At 50.8% G+C, this 20,557-nt stretch overlaps 1 protein-coding gene across 2 annotated transcripts in view; it reads right to left on the bottom strand.

The window, feature by feature from the left end:
* ERCC1 (ERCC excision repair 1, endonuclease non-catalytic subunit) overlaps nucleotides 1-20,557 on the bottom strand; it is a 27,927-nt gene extending 7,370 nt beyond the window's left edge. Inside the window, exons 1-10 of one of the 2 annotated variants that reach the window (XM_024768393.1) lie at nucleotides 20,088-20,557; nucleotides 19,150-19,228; nucleotides 13,733-13,776; nucleotides 13,524-13,605; nucleotides 12,559-12,697; nucleotides 7,665-7,776; nucleotides 6,444-6,659; nucleotides 2,685-2,788; nucleotides 1,520-1,619; nucleotides 454-530 (exon numbers count right to left, since the gene is read on the bottom strand). In XM_024768393.1, the coding sequence (XP_024624161.1) occupies nucleotides 454-530; nucleotides 1,520-1,619; nucleotides 2,685-2,788; nucleotides 6,444-6,659; nucleotides 7,665-7,776; nucleotides 12,559-12,697; nucleotides 13,524-13,605; nucleotides 13,733-13,776; nucleotides 19,150-19,228; nucleotides 20,088-20,138 (1,004 nt within the window). In that variant the 5' untranslated portion in view covers nucleotides 20,139-20,557. Of the gene's footprint in view, nucleotides 1-453; nucleotides 531-1,519; nucleotides 1,620-2,684; nucleotides 2,789-6,443; nucleotides 6,660-7,664; nucleotides 7,777-8,251; nucleotides 10,253-12,558; nucleotides 12,698-13,523; nucleotides 13,606-13,732; nucleotides 13,777-19,149; nucleotides 19,229-20,087 lie in introns of those variants that run through there. The other variant, XM_024768392.1, reaches the window with a different exon arrangement.

Here is a 20,557-nt window from a genome sequence, read left to right as displayed (position 1 = left end):
CACATCATCATAATAAATATATATATATTTTATAAGATTTCTTTGAATACTTTTACTGTAGTTTTGCTTTTTGTGTCTATAATTATCAAGATTTTGTTCTGATTGTGGTGTGAGGAAGGGATGTCTTCTTTTCCCTATTGGAGAGCCAATCAAAATAGTCTTTAGAAACCTAGACTTGAAATTAATTATTCAGCCAGATTTTATGTCTAACTCATAAGTGCCTAGTATGGTCCTGGGATTTGATGTATGTCACCTGCTTTTGTGCCTACAACCCTATAAGAAAGATATTAAGACCCTACTTTACAGATAAAGAAATTGAAGCCCAGAGAGGCAGTGCCTGGACCAGACTCACACAGAGAGTTCATGGGAGGAAGAAGGGCTGGGAAGATTTGGGGGCAGAAGGGGCAATAACTCAGGATAGAGCCTGACCTGGGAGGGGAGCCTCCATCTCACCTCCAGGCAAGGATTAGGGTGCAGTCGGCCAGGATGCACATCTTAGCCAGTTCCTTGAGGGCCTGCTGAGGATCTTTCTGAGTAGAGAAGAAAATTAGAATGAGGGATCTGGGAGAAAGCAAAGAATTATAGTCCTTGGAAGCAGAGCAGCTTAGGGTGCCAAGAGCCTTTCACTCAACTGACACTCCCTAATCTCCAACTGGGTGCCCAGCCTGTGCAGGACCCAGCAGTGACCGGGACAGCCCTGGTTGTGCCTTCCTGGGACTCACAGTGTGATGAGGGGGACAGACAGTCCCCAGTCAGTGATGACTCAAGAGTGGCCAGCGCTGGGGTGGGAGAGCCAGAGGAGTGTCTGTCCTACCTGGGGGATTAGGGAGAGCTTCCTAGAGGACGGGATATCTGAGCTGGGACCTGAAGGAGGATGAGGAGTGAGGGCAACAGAGAGCAGAAAAGGGAATTCCAGGCATAGGGAACAGCATGTGCAAAGAAGGGAGGGGAAAGGCTTGAGGAAATACAATTCACCACTATGGGATGGAGGCTGTGAAATGAAAGGGTGATCACGTGGAAGCTTAGAGATGAACCAGGAGAGTTGGGCAGGGATCGGGTGACACTGGGCCTCACGGGCCATGGAGGGCACTAGGGGATCACGGAGGGGTTGGGACATCAGATCTGTGTGCCAGAAGACCCCTCTGACTACTGCAGGGTCGAAGCTGGAGGCCACAAGACAAGAAAAGAGGCTGGGGCAGGGACCCAGGCAAGAGGGGAAAGGGCCTGGATCAGGGCCCGGCTGCGAGGTTAGAATGAAACAGGTTCAAGAAGTATTGAAGTGGCAGAGGCCAGGGCCTGGTTGAAGGGGGAGTGGGGAAGGAGGAGACGGGTAATCTGACCCTCCACCTCCTGGCCAACACAGCTGTCCATCTCAGATGTGAGAAATTCCCCACTGGGGTTCCAACTTGCATTTCTCCTCAGAAGAGATTCAACAGTCTACCAGGCAACCAGGAGGCCCAAGGCTCCCCATTTCACAGATGGGGGCAGTGAGGCCCATGGAGGAGTGACCCCTGCTTACCACATCCACCTGGACGAGCAGGACCCGCAGGGCGAAGTTCTTCCCCAGGCTCTGCAGCCGCCCATGGATGTAGTCTGGGTGGAGGCTGTGGTAACGGAGGCTGGGGGGTGGGAGAGGGAGGGTTGGTAGGTCTCCAGCTAAGAGACCCCAGAAGCCCTTCTCCCCTCTTGCTGGAAGGCAGAGGGCTTGGGGAGCAAAGGCAGATCTGAGGCTCAGAGAGGTTAAGTGACTTGCCCAAGGTTACCCTTCAAGAAAGGGGCATGAGGGGACTGGCAGTGAGGGATGCCTGGCTCTGACTCCCTGGAAGGGTGGACCCCCAGATTCTAAACCTAGGAAGAGAAGGACTTTAGGTTTCAGGTAGAGACCAGGAAACCCTAGAGAGTGTATACCGGGGTCAGGGGGTGGTGCTGCACAGCTGGTCTTGGGAAGCAGGGCCCATCCCCGGGACTGCCTGCTTTGACCACAGAGTGCGCTGGCACGGACGGGGTGGGGTGGCTTTGCCACCCAGGAACAAAGGGACATGTCTGCTATAGCAGCTCTCATACACTGCAGGGAGGACAGGAACTTAGAAGTTTCACTTCCCCTGTCTGGAGAGGGGCCCCCAGGAGTGGAGGGAAACTTATTTAACTGTGGCGACAGTTACAGAAATCCTGGCTCCAGTCCTGGTGTCCAGGACATGAGTCCCCCTCCTCCTGCAGCCCCAGAGTCCAGGCGACCGGCCCCTCCTCCCTCAGACCCAGGATCCAGGCCCCCGGCCCCTCCTCCCTCAGACCCAGGATCCAGACCCCCGGCCCCTCCTCCCTCAGACCCAGGATCCAGGCCCCCGGGGCCCTCCTCCCTCAGACCCAGGATCCAGGCCCCCGGCCCCTCCTCCCTCAGACCCAGGATCCAGACCCCCGGCCCCTCCTCCCTCAGCCCCAAGATCCAGGCCCCCGGGGCCCTCCTCCCTCAGACCCAGGATCCAGGCCCCCGTCCCTCCTCCCTCAGACCCAGAGTCCGGGGCCCAGCTCTTGCTTCCGACACCTCTAAGCCAAGATCTCTGCCTCCCACACAGGGTCACACCTAGGCCCGGGCCGTGCCCAGAGGTCTCCCATACGATGGCTGAGAACACCCAGAGCACAGCCCTCGCAGGCCATCTTGAGGGTGGGTGGCCCCCAGAGCTCACCTGAGGAAGAGGGCACAGGTGCTCTGGCCCAGCACGTAGTCGGGAAGCACATCGCCAAACTCCCAGGGCACGTTGCGCACGAACCTCAGCACGGGGTTGCCCCTCTGGGGGGGGGAGAACGGAAGCCATTAGCAGAGTGACCCTGGGCCCACCGCCACCCCAGGGCCCCTCCCCCCACCTCCTGCTTTGCACCCGGGGCTTCTCCAGCTCTGCCCTCCTCCTCTCCCCAGACTCCTCCTCCTCCGCAGCCTGGAATGTTCTTGGTACTGGGGCTCTGCCCTAGGCCCCTCCTCCCTGGCCCTAGGCCTTAACTAAAGGGTCCCTGGGTCTCTCTCCAGCTCAGCCCTGTCCCCAGCCCCAGCTCGTATGTCCTTGGTCCACTGGACACCTGTCCCCAGGGATCTACCTCACTGCACTCGGCACTGGCCTCCACACCTGCTCCCCCTCCCAGCCCCAACTCAGGGCCGGCCCCACCATCCAGAGACCCAGGCCTTGTCCTACAAGCTTCCCTCTCCCCCTCATCCACCAGGTGGGACATCTACCTTCTAAGCATCCCCCATGAATTCCTCCCCCTCCACTGCCATGGCCTCCACCCCACCTCCTCCTGGTCTCCTGCCCCAGTGGTATCCCCTCCTGGCCACCCTCCAAACAGGAGCCAGACGGCTCTTCCTAAAGCACAAAGCTGCCCCTCTCCAGCTCTAAGCCCTGCCATGGCTTCCCAGTGCCCTCAGGAGGAAGCTCCTCACCGTGGCCTGTGACCCTCCACAGGGTCAGAGCCCCGAAAGCCTGGTATCTGCCCAGCAGACTCCTCTCTCTAAACACCCCTCACAGACTTTCCTGGTGGCACGGTGGTTAAGAATCCGCCTACCAATACAGGGGACACGCGCTGGATCCCTGGTCCAGGAAGGTCCCACAAGCCGCGGTGCAACTAAGCCCGCGAGCCACAACTACTGAGCCCATGTGCCACAACTGCTGAAGCCCACGCGCCTAGAGCCCGTGCTCTGCAACAAGAGATGTCACTGCAATGAGAAGCCCGCGCACTGTGACGAAGAGTAGCCCCCGCTCGCCGCAACTAGAAAAAGCCCACGCGCAGCAATGAAGACCCAACGCAGCCAAAAGAAATAAGTAAACCCCCGCCTCATGCTCTACCCTGTAGCCCAAGACCAAAATACTTTGAGCAGGTCAAGCTCTGATCTATTCAGGTATCTGAGTGCCTACAGTGTGTCTAAGTGCTGGGGATACAGCCGTGACCAAGAGGACATAGATCCCTGCCCTCGTGGGGGACACAGACATTAAACAAAAGCATCTCAGGGACGAACATGTAATTACCAAGTGAGGTGGAATTCAGCTCTAATAAGGGTGTGGTATCTGCTCTCGGGGTGGACTGTGGAGTGGTCAGAGCAGCTGGGGTGGGAAGGGTCTGCAGGGGTCCCAAGTCCCACAGGCTCTGGGCCATCTGAACCTGAGCCACTGGGAGCCATGGAAGGGCCTTGGGCAAGGGAGGGGCGGGATCCAATTTTATTTATTTTTTTTAATTGAAGCACAGTTGATTTACAATGTCATGTTAATTTCTGCTGTACAGCAAAGTGATTCAGTTATACATATATATTTATATACATTTTAAAATATTCTTTTCCATCACGGTTTATCACAGAATATTGCATATAATTTTCTGTGCTATACAGTAGGACCTTGTTGTTTATCCCGATTTTAATTTTTTTTTTTTTTTTTTTTTTTTTTTGCGGTACGTGGGCCTCTCACTGTCGTGGCCTCTCCCGTTGCGGAGCACAGGCTCCGGACGCGCAGGCTCAGCAGCCATGGCTCACGGGCCCAGCCGCTCCGCGGCATGTGGGATCTTCCCGGACCGGGGCACGAACCCGTGTCCCCTGCATCGGCAGGCGGACTCTCTACCACTGCGCCACCAGGGAAGCCCCCAATTTTAATTTTTAAAGAAGTATTTTGTCCACTTCACACCCATTAGAATGACTGAAATCCAAAAGACAGACAATGACAAGTGGTGACGATATGGTGAGAATGGAACCTTCATCCACTGCTGGTGGGAATATAAAATGATGCAGCCTTTTAGAAGACAGTTGGGGGTACCTGAGAAAGTTGAACATACAGTTACCATACGACCCAGCAAATCCACTCCTAGATAAATACCCAAGAGAACTGGAAACATATGTTAACAGCAGTACACAAATGTCCACAGCAGCATTTTCATAGTAATTGAGAAATATGAACAACCCGAACGCCCATCAATGGATGAATGGACAAACAGAAAGTGGCATATCCATGCAATGGAATACTATTTAGCAACGAAAAGGAATGAAGTACTAATTCATGCTACAACATGGATGAACCTTGAGAGCATTATGCTAAGTGAAAAAAACTAGTCATCATTTGCTAGACATTTGGGTTGTTTCCACTTGGCTCCTGTGAATAACGCTGTCGTGAACATGTGTGTACTAGACTTTGTGGGGACGTAAGACAGTGGTCCCTCAGTATCCACAGAGGATTGGTCCCAGGACCCCCTGGATATCAAAATCCACAGATGAGGTAGTACCGTTGGCCCTCCGTGTCTGCGGGTTTTGTATCCACGGTTGCAGAAGGTTGACCGTATTTTCATTTCTCTTGCATATATACCTAGAGGTGGAACTGCAAGGTCATATGATAACTCTATGTTTAAATGTCTGAGGAACTACCAGGTGGTTTTCCAAAGTGGCTGCAACATTTTACATTCCCACCAGCAGTGTATGAGGGCTCCAACTCCTCCAACACTCTCCCCACCCTTGTTATTGTCTATCCTTTTGATTCTAGGGTATGACATGGTATCTCATTGTGGTTTTGGTTTGCATTTCCCTGATGGCTAAAAATTTTGAGCATATTTCATGTTCTTGAGTCCCACTATTATCTCTGTACACTGCTGCTCTCTCCTTCTAGAATGCCAGCCCCGTCGATGGCAGAGACTTTATCTGCAATCTCCAGAGCTTAGAAGTGTACCAGGTAACCTCTGAAGACATTTATGGATTGTAAGTGGGTGAACCCCCATTTTAAAGGCTCAGAGGGGTTAAGTCACCCAAGATGATGCCCAAGATGACACAGCTACTGTGTGGCAGAGTGGGATTCAAACTTGGGCCTGTGTTCAACTGTTTTTGAATAAATGGACAAACCTGGGAAGAGGAAAGGTAGCTTCGTGAACACCATCATGCCCCCAACCGTAAGAGTTGGGGTGCTATGGACTGAATGTCTGTGTCTCCCCAAAATTCATAGGTTGAAATACTACCCCCCCAATGTGATGATATTAGGAGGTGAAGGGAGGTGATTAGGTCATGAAGGTGCAGCCCTCATGAATGGGACTAGCACTCTTATAAAAGAGACCCCAGAGAGCTCCCTCACCCTTTCCTACGCTGTGAGGACACAGTGAGAAGATGGCTGTCCATGAACCAGGAAGCGGGTCCTCACTAGACACCGAATCTGCCAGCGCCTTGATCTTGGACTTCTCAGCCTCCAGAACTGTGAGAAATAAATGTTCGGTGTTCAGACCACCAGTCTATGGTATTTTTGTTACGGAAGCCTGAACAGACTAAGACATAGGGCATATTCAACCCACACACGCTAGTTGAATGGATGAATGGTGCTGCTGAGAGCATAATGGCTAGAACTCAGAACTCCTTCCTTGTCCACTAGAAAGCCCTCCCTATAACCACGTTTCCCACCAGAAACCCCAAAGCCCCACTTCTCCAGCCCCCTCCTCACCTGCCGGGGGCTCACAACGATGCTGTTGGATTTTGCTCCTGGTTTGGGGGCCTGGTTGGGGGTCTCTCCTGCCAGGGGTTCTGGCCCTATGGGGCGTGTGGCTCCAGACCCTCCTGGAGGTCCTGAGATGGCGTACTCGGCGTAGGTCTGAGGAGCCGGCTGGGGTGAGGTCTCCACAGTGGGCAGGCTCCGTGTGGATTTGAATAAGGGCTTGGCCTGTGGGGAGAGGTGTGAGAGGGCATACAAAATCTGAACCTAGCCACCTCTCCCCACCTCCTCGGCCTCTACCCTGGTCCCGACCACCATCTTTTCTCCCTTGGGCCACTGCAGTCACCTCCTCACCAGTTACCTGCCTCTGCCCTTACCTCCCACAGTCTGCTCCCCACACTGAGTCATATCATGTTCCTCTTCTGCTCAGAGCCCTTAGGTGGTTCCTACTCAGAGTAAAAGCCAAAGTTGTCACTTCAGTCCTCAAGCCTCGTAAAGATCTGCCCCTGCCCCCTTGCCTCAAGGACCTCACCTTCTACGTCTTCCACCTGGCTTTCTCTACTCCAGCCCCACTGGCCTTCCTGCTGCCCTAAAACTTATCAGATTCTCTCTGACCTCAGGGCCTTTGCACTGGCTGTTCCCTTCCCCCCTGATGTCGCATAGCTCGCTCACTCACTTCTTTCACATTTTGGCAAAGGCATCATCTCCTCCAAGAGGTCCTCCCTTGACTGTTCTATCTAAGGTAGCTCTTCTCCCCCATCACACCCTCTATCCTTAGCCTACTTTCTTTTTCTTCCTAGCACATAGGTGGCAGCCACTACTTATCACCAGGCAATTGTGTTCCTGTAGGATTGAGATCTCTGTGTTGCCAGATCCTTTATTTACCAAAAGATGTCAAAAGTGCAGATTTCTTTAAAATTGCCAAACCTTCCAATTCTCAACTATCAGCAATAAATTCATTCCTTGCAGAACCAGGGTTCTGGCCACGTAAAACGTATCTCAGGACTACTTCCTGGCTGCCAGTTTGCAGCCGCTGCCTTAGCCCTCCTGACCATGACATTTTACTTTTTACAGGAAACTGATACTTGCAGAAGGCAAAGGACTGTCTTCTCAAAGTGACCCAGGCCCCAACATTTCCTAACCCACACTGTGGTCCCACAGGCCCCTTCCTGTCCCCCTTCCTCCCAACCACACCCCAAGCCTCCCAGCAGTCCCCCCATCTCCTAGTCCTACCCCGGGAGGAGGGACCTCATCCTCGTCCACTGGAATGAGGAATTTCTTCCTTGTGGGTGGGCCAGCGGGCTTCTCCACTCTCTCTTCGTCCATCGCAAGGTCCTTCTGGGGCCTGAAAATAAAGCCGTGGTGTCGGGCGCGAGCGAAGCATCGACATTCCCCAGAAGGAACCCCCAGACACAGCCGTACCCCCAAAAAAATTCCAGGGGCTCCATCGCGTCCAGGTCCAGACACCCAGGGCCCCAGGTTCTATAAGGCCCCGCCCCATCGAGCCTCCACCTGCGGCTCGCCCCGCCCCTTACCGGGACACACTTTCCTTTCGCCACACCCTTCAGGGTCCCACCTTTCTATTCTCCCCGCCTTCACTGTTCCCCGCCTTCCGTTTGCCAGGCCAGACCACTGTCCCCAAACCTCCGTCCACCCCGCCCCCAAGGCTCGCACCAGGATACCTTTCCCTCGCTCCACCTTCTCAAACTCTCAGACATTGTACGATTGATTGGCTTCTGCATCTGCCAATCGCCACCGGCGGTCTCAACCCCACGCCCCTCTCAACCCAGCCCCGCGGTCTCAGCGTCCCGAGAACTCACCTCCTCGCCCCCGGGCCGCGAAGGAAAGACAGGAGAGAGACCGAGGCATCCCACCGCCGGCGCGGCCAGCGTAGCCCCAGGCTCGTCGCACTTCCGGCCTCTCTAGCCCTCCAGCCCGCTCCTGACGTTCCCCAAAGGCGTAGAGCATCGAGAGAGGCGGTTCCTCGCGCAGCTCTCTATGGTTCTGGAGGACTGCGGAGGTTTGGGTTTGGAGAGAGCTGTCCGCCTCTGGCCCTCAGCGTCTCCCGTTGCCGAGCAGTTTGATTTCAGTGCTCTTATTGAGCTCCTCTTGTGTGCCTGGGCTCTGGGCAGGTCTTAGTGGAGAAGGGATGGCGGGTAATCAAACTAGGTTCCTTCTCTCAGTACAGACTTGGGTTTGAATTCCAGCTCTGTCATTGACTTAGCCTCAGTTTCCCCATTCACTCATTCTCTTATTCCACATACATTGCCCCAGATAACGATAGCCCCGCTCCGCCCTTCTGGAGCTCACAACGCATTGGGAGAGACAAACCCTTTCCCAAACAGTGACGATCCAGAGCGGACAGGGCTGGCTAGGAGACCCCAGAGGGCCCGAGAGGTGGGTGGGGCAGGGAACACCTAATCCAGCCCAAGGGCCAGGAAAGAGCTTCTTAGAGAAAGGGACATCTGAGCGGAGACCTGGTTGATGAGTAAATATTAGTCATTTCCTGAAAGGATAGTATCACACTGTTCTAACTTGCAACTCTCTGATTACTAAGGAGAGAACATCTTTCTGTGAGCTTATTGGTCTTTAATAGTTTGTTTTCTGTGGGTTGCTTGCCCATATCCTTTGACCATTTTTTCAATGGTTGTATGCCTTTTTTATTACTGTTAATGTGTCAGAGTACTTTATGGATTCCAATTCTAATTGTTAGTCAGTTACACATATTCCAAATATTTCCTGCTAGTTTGCACTTTATATTTTAACTTGTTTATTTTTCTCACACAGAAGTTCTTAGTGTTTATTCACACCTATTTATCAATCTATCCTGATTTCTGGTGTGTTTAAGAGGCTTGCCATACCCCAAGGTCATAAATATAGTTTATCATTTCTTTTAATACTTTTCCTAGTTTTGATTTTGTTTCTTTCATCCATATGAGACTTATTTTTGAAAATGTACTAAGGTAGGAATTTATGGTGGATATAGCTAATTGTCCGGATACTATTTATTTTAAAAGCCAGTCCTGGGAATTCCCTGGAGGTCCAGTGGTTAGAACTCAGTGTTTTCACTGCTGGGGCCGGGGTTCCATCCCTGATCAGGGAAATAAGACCCCTCAAGTCATGCAGCTGGGCAAAAAAGAAGCCAGTCCTTTCCTTGGTTTTGGTATTCCACCTTTATCTTGTGCCAAATTCCCATGTATACACAGGTCTATCTCTGACATTTCTATTATGTTTCATTGATCTCTGTATCTGTCCCTTGCCTCCATGCCAGTTTAATTATTTCATTTAGATATGTTTTGATATCACATGAGGCAAGTCCCCCACCTCTGTTCAGTTTCAAATCTGTCTTTACCATTCTTGTCCATTTACTCTTCTAGATGGATTTTAGCAGCTGCTTTTCTAGTTCCCTGAAAAATCCTATTGAGATTGAGATTGGAATTGCACTGAATTGATGGATTAATTACAAGAAGATTGACATCTTTTTCATACCCATGAACACATTGTCTCTGTCTCTCCATTGATTTTGCCTTTTGTTAGGGACCTACTGTAAAAGGTTGCTTTCTAATTAATTTTTATTTATATAATTGGTTCATGGTATTTGTTTCCTAGGGCTGCTGTAAAGAAGTACCAAAAATTGAGTGGCTTAAACCACAGAAAGTTATTCTCACAGTTCTGGAGGCTAGAAGTCCAAAATCAAGGTATTGACAGAGCAATGCGCCCTCTGAATGCACTAGGGAAGGATCTGTTCCAGCCCCCTCTCTTAGCTTCTGGTAGCCTCAGGCATTCCTTGGCTTGTGGATGGCCATCTTCTCCCTGTGTGTCTTCACACTGTCTTTCCTCTGTGCATGTCCGTCTCTGTGTCCAAATTTCCCCATTTTACAAGGACGCCAGTCATATTGGATTAGGGACCACCATAATGACCTCATTTTAACTTGTCTCTGTAAAGACCTTATTTCAAAATAAAGTCACATTCTGAAGTAATGGGGGTTAGGACTCAACATATCTTTTTGGGGGACACGAGTCAACCCTTAACAATTTTCTGTTACTTTTTATAAACTTCTTCCTTCTGAATTCATTTTTACTTCTTGCTAGAGTACATTCTCTTCTAACTTTTTCAGAGAACATTCTGGATAGAAAATTTCTGAGTCTTGCTCATCTGAAAATGTCTTTCTTTGACCCTCACAAATGGAATCTCAAATTCTGGGTTCCTAGTTATCTTTCTTGCAAAGTTAGAAGACACTGGTGCTCCATCTGGGTCACTAATGGGAAGTCTACCATCTCCCTGATTCTCCTTCCTTCATAAGCAGTCTCATCACCGGGTGTAATTTTTCCCCAGGATCACTTACTAGCAGTGTGACCTGGTGCCAGCAACTCAGTTTCTCTGTGTGCGTCAGTTTGCTCATCTCTAAAATGGGGATAACAATAGCATAACTGTTAGGAAGATGAAATGAGTTACGTGTAAAGTCCCTACATCTTTACTTGGCATGCAGTAGGTGAAATATTCAGGTTTGTCATAAAAATAAAATAGTCCTTGACTAAGTCCTGGGCAAGCAGAGGCTGAAGCTGTTGTGGCCACCGCTGTAGCACAGTGCCCAGAAACAAGAAGGGGCTACGGAACCATATGTTGTATGAATGAACAAAGAACAGAAGCAGAATCCTCCAGCAAGCGACTTCACCACTGGGAGCCTCAGTTTTCCCATCTGTAACTGCTGAGCTTGTGAGAATTCCATAAGACCATGGAGCCCCGTCTTGAAATCCATGGTTCACTCATTCCTTGAATAACTACATATTGAGCACCTACGGTGTGGCAGGCACCGGGGACACAGCTGGCAGAAAATTGGACCAGGTCCCTGCCCTGTGGTGCTGATAGTCTCATGGGAGGCAGACCATAAGAAAAAAACCCACAAATAAGAGTTCCAGACAGTCATACATGCTCTGGAGACGATAAAAAAACAGTGACGTGAAGTAGATTATGGGGGAGGGGGCAACACGGTCACAGGAAGAGGGGCTCTATAAATAAAAAATACATATATTACCATCAACTATATATCCATCAAAGCAGATAGATAGCTTACTATGAGCTAAATCCTCACAGTAACCCTCCCCTTAGGTATCAATAGTTCATTTGACAGATGAAGGAACTGAGGCCCCAGTGACATAGAGAAGGACTATGAAAATGTGTCTCTGAATCCAAGGGCAGAGAGAGCTTCTAGAAGGAAGCCAGTCTGGGTGGGACTCAGTTTCTCCCGTTGGGGAATGGGAATTACCAAATAAACCTGCAAAGCGTGCCTTTTCCGTCAGGGGGCGATGGCGCCCCACAAGAGAATTTCGGGTGTAGAGGCGCCGGGGACCGCTGCGCCAGAACCCACCCCGGGGCAAGACCCGTGAGAAGGCGGCGGGCTGCCCTTCGTTTCTCCCGACTCGTTTCACTATCGCAGAAATGCGGCAAAGGGCCTGCTGAGCGCGGTTCAGGTAACTCTGAGTCTATTTATGTTAGTTAAGGGGGAGAAAAGTTGTCCTCGGCTCTGTAATATATTATATTTCCAAGTTTGATTCCTACACTCTTCCCAAATTTAACTTTCAGATTCGGGATTCGCATCTTTCCGGCTCCCAGAGTTGCGAGTTCGAGTCTAAGAGCTGTCCGTACTCTTATTTCCCCGTCCTTCTTCCAAACGCTCCAAGTTCAAATTCCAGTCCCAACCGAAGCTCCCGGGCGACTCCTCGAGTTCAGACCTTGCTCCACTCCCAAACCTTCCCCTAATCCCAACTTCGAGTTTCCTCTGCGCCTCCGAAGGATTGGGGTGGGGATGGAGAATATGGGCACACTTCGCCCCTAATTCCACCCGAGTGACTCTGGGCGGGGGGCATATTGCCGCCGGACCGAAGGCTCTGTTAGCGGGGGCGCGGCCGAGGGGCGCAGTGACCCGGCCGACGTCCCCACCCGCCTCTAAACTTAGCCGCGGTGACGCGCGGCCCGGCGATCGCGGCGGGTCCAGGGGACGCAGGGGCGCCCGAGCGGAGGGGGAACGGCTCTGCTCCGCGAGCCTCTATTTATAGCGCCTGGAGCCCGAAATAGCGCGAAGCCTAGCGGCCAGGATGACGCGGGAGCCGCCGGGGGCTGACTCACCCGGCCCCAAGCGGCGGCCCCCGGATGGGGGACAGTGGAGGCGCTGGACCTGACCCCGCCCCATCCCGGGCATCTCTTCTGCTGGGACGTCCCAAGTTTCCACGGGGCACTGTGGATGGATATGCAGCAAAAGGAGGATCTGCAGCATGAGAGACTGAGGTTAGATCAGAGGTGGGACTTCCCTTAAAAGAGCCCAGAATTGAGGAAATAACTTTACACAAGAAGAGGGGTTGGGGGACTTCCCTGGTGGTCCAGTGGCTAAGACTCTGCGCTCCCAATGCAGGGGTCCCGGGTTTGATCCCTGATCAGGGAACTAGATCCCACATGCTGCAACTAAGAGTTCTCACGCTGCAAAGGAGATTCCAGCGTGTCGCAACTCAGACCCGATGCAGCCAAATAAATAAATATTAAAAAGATGAACCAGATATACACACGTATTTCTCACCAGCAACAGGACTGAGGCATCTTGGGGGCAGAGAAATGGACACAACCGGCCAACCATCAGGCCACAGCTGTCCCCCTCTCCACTTGCCATGGCTCCTTGCATGCTGTTCCCACTCCCTAGAATGCCTTTCCCTGCCTCCCCAGCCTTAAGAACTCATGCTCCTCAGGGACCTGGTGCTAAAGGCAATGCCTCACAAATGAAAACTCTGTGACCCATTGGACTGGGAACCCCATGAGGGCAGGGCCAGGCCCCTCTCATTCATCACCATGTCCCCAGCACTGCCCAGCACAAGATAGGGCTCTGGAGAAGTTAACTGCGTGAATAAGAAGTGTTGGTAATAAAATAAAATGACGTTTCCCAAACTATAATAGCAAATGTTTATTGTATGCTACATGCCAGGTGTGAGTCAGAGAGTTATCTCCTATGGGTCTCACTACAACCTTAGGAGGGAGGTACTTTTATTATTTTCATCATCACCAACCCCATGTTAGAGATGACGAAACTGAGACTCAGAGAATACCTTGCTTGTAGTCAGAGCTGTCTCTTGAACCAGGTCCCATGGCCCCAGAGGTGTTCAGTTCCCCAGATACTGTCTCTAGGCCCTATAGAACCCAAAGGTAAGGAGTGATTCTTAAAGTGCAGTCCACAGAACCTTGGGGGGTTCCCCAGCACTCTTTCAAGAGGTCCCCAAGGTCAAAATGATTATCATAATAATACTAAGACACTTACCTCCCTTTTTTCACTCTCACTCTCTCCTGAGTGTTCAATGCAACCTGCAAAATATCACAACAGACTGAGCACCCAAGCAGAGGTGAAGACCCAGTTATCTTCTGTTTGAGCCAAACATTAAAGTGAGGGACTTCCCTGGTGGCACAGTGGTTAAGAATCCGCTTGCCAATGCAGGGGACATGGGTTCGTTCGAGCCCTGGTCCGGGAAGATCCCACATGCCAGGCAGCAACTAAGCCCATGTAGCGCAACTACTGAGCCCACGTGCCACAACTACTGAAGCCCGCGCACCTAGAGCCTGTGCTCCACAACAAGAGAAGCCACTGCAATGGGAAGCCCGCGCACCGCAACAAAGAGTAGCCCCCACTCACTGCAACTAGAGAAAGCTTGCGCACAGCAACGAAGACCCAATGCAGCCAAAAAATAAATTAATTTTTAAAAAAACCTATAATGAGATACTACTTCACATCCGTTAGGATGGCTAAAGTTTAAAAAAATTAAATAAAATATTTTTAAAAAGTAAATAATAAAAATAAAATAAAATATTCTGTTGAGGGACTTCCCTGGCAGTCCAGTGGTTAGGACTCTGCGCTTCCACTGCAGGGGGCATGGGTTCGATCCCTGGTCAGGGAACTAAGATCCCACATGCCGGGCAGCGTGGCCAAAAACATACAAAAAGTTTGTTGATTCTCTTAGTTTTCCTTTGAAATGATCCAAATGTTAGTTTTATGTCTTGCCTTCTCATCTTTACATCTCATTTTTCTTGTCTTATAGCATTTGCAAAGACTTTCAGGACAACATCAAATGGCAAAGTTGATCAATTCTCATATACTCCATATCACAGCCTTCTGAGATCTTATTTTGTTATCCCTAATTTATAGAAGGAGAAACTGAGGCACAGAGAGGTTAGTCTCTCGACCAAGGCCACAAAGCAAGGAAGCAAACAAACCAGGACTCCAACAAAAGCTTGTGTTTCAACCACTGCCTTAAGAGAAAATTCAATAGCCACCCTGTATTTCTTTAACAGGCAGAATACCCTGCGAGTTTCCACAGTGACCCCCTGGATCTGGAATGAGGTTCTGGAGACCTGAGTTCTGGTTCTGGCTCTGCCTTCTTTCTGAGCCTGTTTCCTGCTGTGAGACAGAAGGTGAAAGCCACAGAAACTCTGTCTTCAGGGTGGAAGGAGACAGGCCCCTAAACAGACTGTATTTGTTTCCTGTGGCTGCCTAACAAACTACCACAAACTTCGTGGTTTAAAACAACAGAAATTTATTCCCTCACAGCTCTGGAGGCCAGAAATCCTAAAGCAAGGTATCAGCAGGGCCACACTCCCTCTGAGTTTTCTTGGAGAAGATTCTTCCTTGCCTTTCCCAGCCTCTGGTGGCCCCAGGTGTTCCTGGGTGGCCCCATCACTCTCATCTCTCCCTCCAACTTCACATGGCCATCTCTTCTCCTATCTGTGTCCAATCTCCCTCTGCCTTGCTCTTGTAAGGACACTTGCCATTGGGTTTAGGGCCCACTTGGATAATCCAGGGTGATATCATCTCGAGATCCTAACCTTAATTATATCCGCAGAGACTCTTTCCAAATAAGTTCCCATTGACAGGTCTCAGGTGGACTTATCTTGGGTGGGGAGAAGGGCACACCATTCAACCCACTACACAGATCAAAACAGAAAAATGAGAACAGGACAATACGTGTCTAGACTGGGAGGTGTCCAAAGCTTTGTGACTGCACACACTCGTTCCAGTGGAGAATGTTGAAGCATTTGCCCTTGAGAGCCCAGAGTGGTCTGTGCGTCCTACCTGTGGCGGTTAGAAGTCCCGTGTGTCCCCCATGTTCTGGACATCTTCCACAAGGATGGGAAGTCTTTTTTTTTTTTTTTGCGGTACGCAGGCCCCTCACCACTGAGGCCTCTCCCGTTGCGGAGCACAGGATCCGAACGCACAGGCTCAGCGGCCATGGCTCACGGGCCCAGCCGCTCCGTGGCATGTGGGACCCTCCCGGACCGGGGCGTGAACCCGTGTCCCCTGCATCGTCAGGCGGACTCTCAACCACTGCGCCACCAGGGAAGCCCAGGATGGCAAGTCTTTAAGGGAGTTTTTCATTCTTCAACTGTTAATGTGGAGTCGAGATATTTTCTCTTTCACAAAATGCCAAATAATAATAAAAATCAACACCCATACAGCACTTAATATGTGCCCTGTTCTACGTGTTTAAATATCTATTAACTCGGGCTTCCCTGGTGGCGCAGTGGTTGAGAGTCCACCTGCCGATGCAGGGGACACGGGTTCGTGCCCCGGTCCAGGAAGATCCCACATGCCGCGGAGCGGCTGGGCCCGTGAGCCATGGCCGCTGAGCCTGCGCATCCGGAGCCTGTGCTCCGCAACAGGAGAGGCCACAACAGTGAGAGGCCCGCATACCGCAAAAAAAAAAAATCTATTGACTCCTTTAATCCTCACAAAAAACCCTCTGGTGTCTTGCTGGTGATTCTCCTTTCATAGCGGAATAAACTGAGGTGCAGAGAGGCTGGAGTGGCAGTTTGGAAGTTCCAGAGCTTGAACCCCACAGTCTGGCTTCAGAGTCTAGGATCTTGACCTTAAGCCATGCTGTCACCTGGAGGCACACTGTCCCATGTTAAAGCTGGACTTTGAGGAAGCCGTACTCCCAGATCCGTGGTCAGGCCCCGTCTACTGCTGTGATGTCCAATATGGCAGCCACTTGGCTACACGTGGCTTTTAAGCACTTGAAACATGGCTGGTCCAAAATGAGATGTGTCATGAGTGTAAAATCCACACCAGATTTCATAGACTTAGCGTGATTAAAAAGAATGTAACTATCTCATTTAAAAAACTGCTGACGGACTTCCCTGGTGGAGCAGTGGTTAAGAATCTGCCTGCCAACGCAGGGGACATGGGTTCGAGCCCTGGTCCGGCAAGATCCCACATGCCGCGGAGTAACTAAGCCCGTGCACCACAACTACTGAGCCTGCACTCTAGAGCCCATGAGCCACAACTACTGAAGCCCACGTGCCAAGAGCCCGTGCTCCGCAACAAGAGAAGCCACCGCAATAAGAAGCCCGCGCACCACAACGAAGACCCAACGCAGCCATAAATAGATAAATTTATAAAGGAAAAAAACTGCTGACATTGAGTACGTATGAAATAATATCTTGCATCTATAAATAAATAAATTTATAAAGAAAAAAGCTGCTGACATTGAGTACGTATGAAATAATATTTTGCATCTATCTGGTTAAATAAAATACAGGAACAAATTATTTTCACCTGTTTCTTTTGGCTTTTTTTTAGTGTGGCTACTAGGGCATTTAAGCTTGAATATGTGGCTAGTGTCCTATTTCTTGTGAACGGTGCTGGCCCATGGAATTTGCTGTCTCTCCATCTGGGAGGACATCAGATGCTGGAGTGCCATTTGTTCCGGGGCCACAGAGCCTCGGGATTTCTTGGGATGTTCTGGAACAATCCATGTCAGAAGCATATTCAAACAGAGCAACTGATGCTCATGTCAAAAATGTGGCCTTAAAGAACACTCTCAAATCCCTGCCTCCACCAGACCCAGGTGAAGAAGCTACTTAACCAAGAGAGACCACAGCGCCAGGCAGTACTTTGTGGCCACTTGGTATATTTTTTATTCATAGATTATATACATGTGTGCCTCTACTGAGAGTGTTATAAAATAAAAACTTCCAAAACAGAGATAAAGTACTCATGGATGAGCCAGGCTGCATGAGATCACAAGTTCAAATCCTGACTCTGTCCCCTCCCTAGCTGTGATTCCTTTCATGAGTCCCAGTTTCTTCATCCAGAAACTGGAAGTGTTTGTCCCTGTGCCCTGAGGGCTGTTGGGGGAACTCAGTGAGACCCTGCGTGCAAAGGGCCCGACATGTGGTCAGGCCGAGAATGAGCTACAGCAGCGACCAGGTTTCTTGAGAGGCGGGGGCCCTGCTTAGGTCGGAGGGAGTCATGCTAGGTTTCTCAGCGGAGGGGATAGCTATGTTGTACCTCAAAGCATGGAAAAACAGTCACTAGGTGGAGAAGGATGGGAAAGGTATTTGGACAGAGGGAGCCGAATGTTCAAGTCGGGAGGCATGAACAATGCATTCGGGGAAAGGCAAGCTGTTTGAGTATTGTTAGAGGGCAGAGTGAATGTGTGCTGGGGAAAGGGGTGGGGGGCAAGAGATGGGGTTGAAGAAAGCAACAGGCCACGGAAGGCCTCGTAGGTCACAGGACTAGAGCACTGGGGAATCGTAGCAGGCTCTGAGCAGGGGAGAGACCTGACAGGAGTAGTTTTGTGGTTTAGCAAAATCCTTCTAGATGGGAAGGGGCAGAACTGGGGCAGGAAACCAGGGATGAGTATAGAGATGAAGGATGAAGTGGGGAAAAGGGACCAAATAGACAACGGGACCAGAGTAAGGAGGGGGAGGAAGGAGAATATATAAAATCTTTAAAAGATAGAATGGAGATGAGTGATGGGTTATGGGAGGTAAGGGGAGGAAGGTACCAGGAGGAGGCCTAGAACTCTGGCCCAGGAGACAGGGTCTATGTGGGACTACGCCTGAGCTGGGGACCTGGGAGAAGGAGGCACAGGTGTAGGAGGAAGCTGTTGAGGTCAGGGTGAAAGTCTGTGGGACAACCGGAGGAAGGCATTCAAGAGGCTTCTAGACACATGGGTCTGGAGCACAGGAGAGACGGTGAAGCCGAGGCTGGGAGGCCGACAGAGCTCAGACAGGGCTGAAATCCTGACAGTGGGAGAAAGTGGAAGGTGCAGTAGGGTAACTTCACCATCAGCCAGTGATGACAGCAGAAAGTGGTCCTGCCTGGGACAGTAGCCTTGGTATCAGGTTCTCATCCTGGTCTGTACCTGGGGACAGGAAGATGAGCAGACCCAAAGTCCCCACAGGAGTGCCTGCCCAGTGTGGGGTAGAGGGCACAGATGTATACAAGCAGTACATGCCTCCCTGGGGGCAGTGTGTAATGAATGGGTACTTCAGGGGGTACAGTGATCCATTCCCAAGGACCAGGGGCAGTGGAAAGTGTCAGGACCAGTTCCTGGTGGGGGGAGGGGCAGAGAGAGGGAAAGCGAATTAACTGGGAGTCTCTCAGTTTCAAATGCAAACTAGTTTAAGGAAATGTATTGGCTCACATGATCAGAAGGTTGAGTAAACCAGCTTCAGTTACAGCTTGATCCAGGAGCTCAAATGATGATATGAAGTCACTGTCCCATCTCTGGGTTTCAAATTTCTCTGATTTTTTTCCTCAGAAAGACTTTCCTTGAGGTAGCAAAGATAGCCCTAGCAGCTTTAGGCTCACATCTCATCCTCTTAGCCACCCCAAAGGGAAGAAAGTGCTCCTAGCCAATGGTCCCATCATTCGTTGTCCTAAATGGGTCACATGCTCACCTCTGAACCAATCACTGTCGTCAACGGACAGCCCAACTGGAATACTGTGATTGGCTGGGCCTAGGACACGTGCCATTCCCTGGAAACGGAGGATGGGGTGAGCCCCAAGACAGCCAGGTGAACTGAAATTGAGAAAGGAGTGGTTTCCCAAAGAACAAGAAGAAGGCCGGCAAAACTGTAGATGCCCATGTGGCTGGGAGGAAAGGAAGGTTGGAAAACAGATTTTCTCATACGTTAATGGGGCGTGGGAATAGTACCTCACCTCTAAGGATTAGGGTGAGGATTCCATGAATTAACGCAGGTGAGACATTTAGTAGACTGCTAGGTAAAGAGCAGGTGCTGCATAAAACTAGATATTATTTTAAAACTAGTAATCAGTATTACTACTACTGATGATGAGTGGCTATGCTGGGAGAAATGAGCTCCCAGGCTCAGGAGGAGACCAAACTGGAACTGAACAATTTACGCAGTGAAAGCTCATGTAATCTACACTGTACAAGCTCAGTCCCCAACTGGTTCTTCTCCAGGCTTCTGTCTCCAGGTCTAGGAAATGGGATGAGTGAGGGGACTGCATGAAACCAGGTCATTTTAGAATGTCACCTCCTCAGAAAAAGGCCTTCCCTGACTACTCTTACCAAAGTATCCCCTTTATTATACTCTATCCTCCCATTTTATTTTCCTTACAGGGCTTACCCACAATCTGAAATCACCTTATTTATTTACTGTTTGTCTCCCCCATTAGAACGTCAGCCCCACGAGGGCAAGGATCTCTCTTCTGCCTTGTTCACTGCTGTGTTCCCAGCACCCAGCAAGCCCTTGATAAATACTTGTTGAATGACTAGATAAATACTGCTTATAAAAACAGAGTGCCTAGTTTTCTGATAGGTACTGGGTTCTCCATTAAGGGAAGTGTCCAAGCTGAAACGGAAAGAGCGTACCTTGCAATTCATGATGCAATCCAGTTCCTCTCTAGGCCTCAGTTTCCTCATTTATAAAATCGGTGTGTGGCGGAGGTTGGGGGTCTGGGGGTGTGTGAACTCTTGGCCCAGCCCCTGCCTGCTATCCCCGCAGGAGCCACCAGAGGGCGCAGCGCCTCTGCCCAAAAGTCGGCGCTCAGCCGCTTGAGCCTGGTTGGATGCAGCCCGGTTGGATGCAGCCCGGATGGATGCGTCCCGATAGTCCTGGAATATTCTGAGCCGCGCTGGCTTCCAGGCGTCCAGGAACCCAAGAGTTCGTGCGGATGGGGGCGGGGAGGTGTCCGCGCTCCTCGAAGGGGGGCGGTTGGGCGGGAGGTGACTCAGGCGCGCGGCCCCGGCCCCCAGTTCTCGCGAGGGAGCGCGCACGGCCTCTGGAACTCGCGCGGCGCCGCGTCCATTTTTACCCGAGCGCCGCTAAAAATAGTCCTCGC

This window comes from Neophocaena asiaeorientalis, unplaced genomic scaffold, assembly GCF_003031525.2.
Source record: "Neophocaena asiaeorientalis asiaeorientalis breed wild unplaced genomic scaffold, Neophocaena_asiaeorientalis_V1.1 scaffold629, whole genome shotgun sequence".
Taxonomy (NCBI): domain Eukaryota; kingdom Metazoa; phylum Chordata; class Mammalia; order Artiodactyla; family Phocoenidae; genus Neophocaena; species Neophocaena asiaeorientalis.
This window is presented reverse-complemented; position numbering and strand designations above follow the sequence as displayed.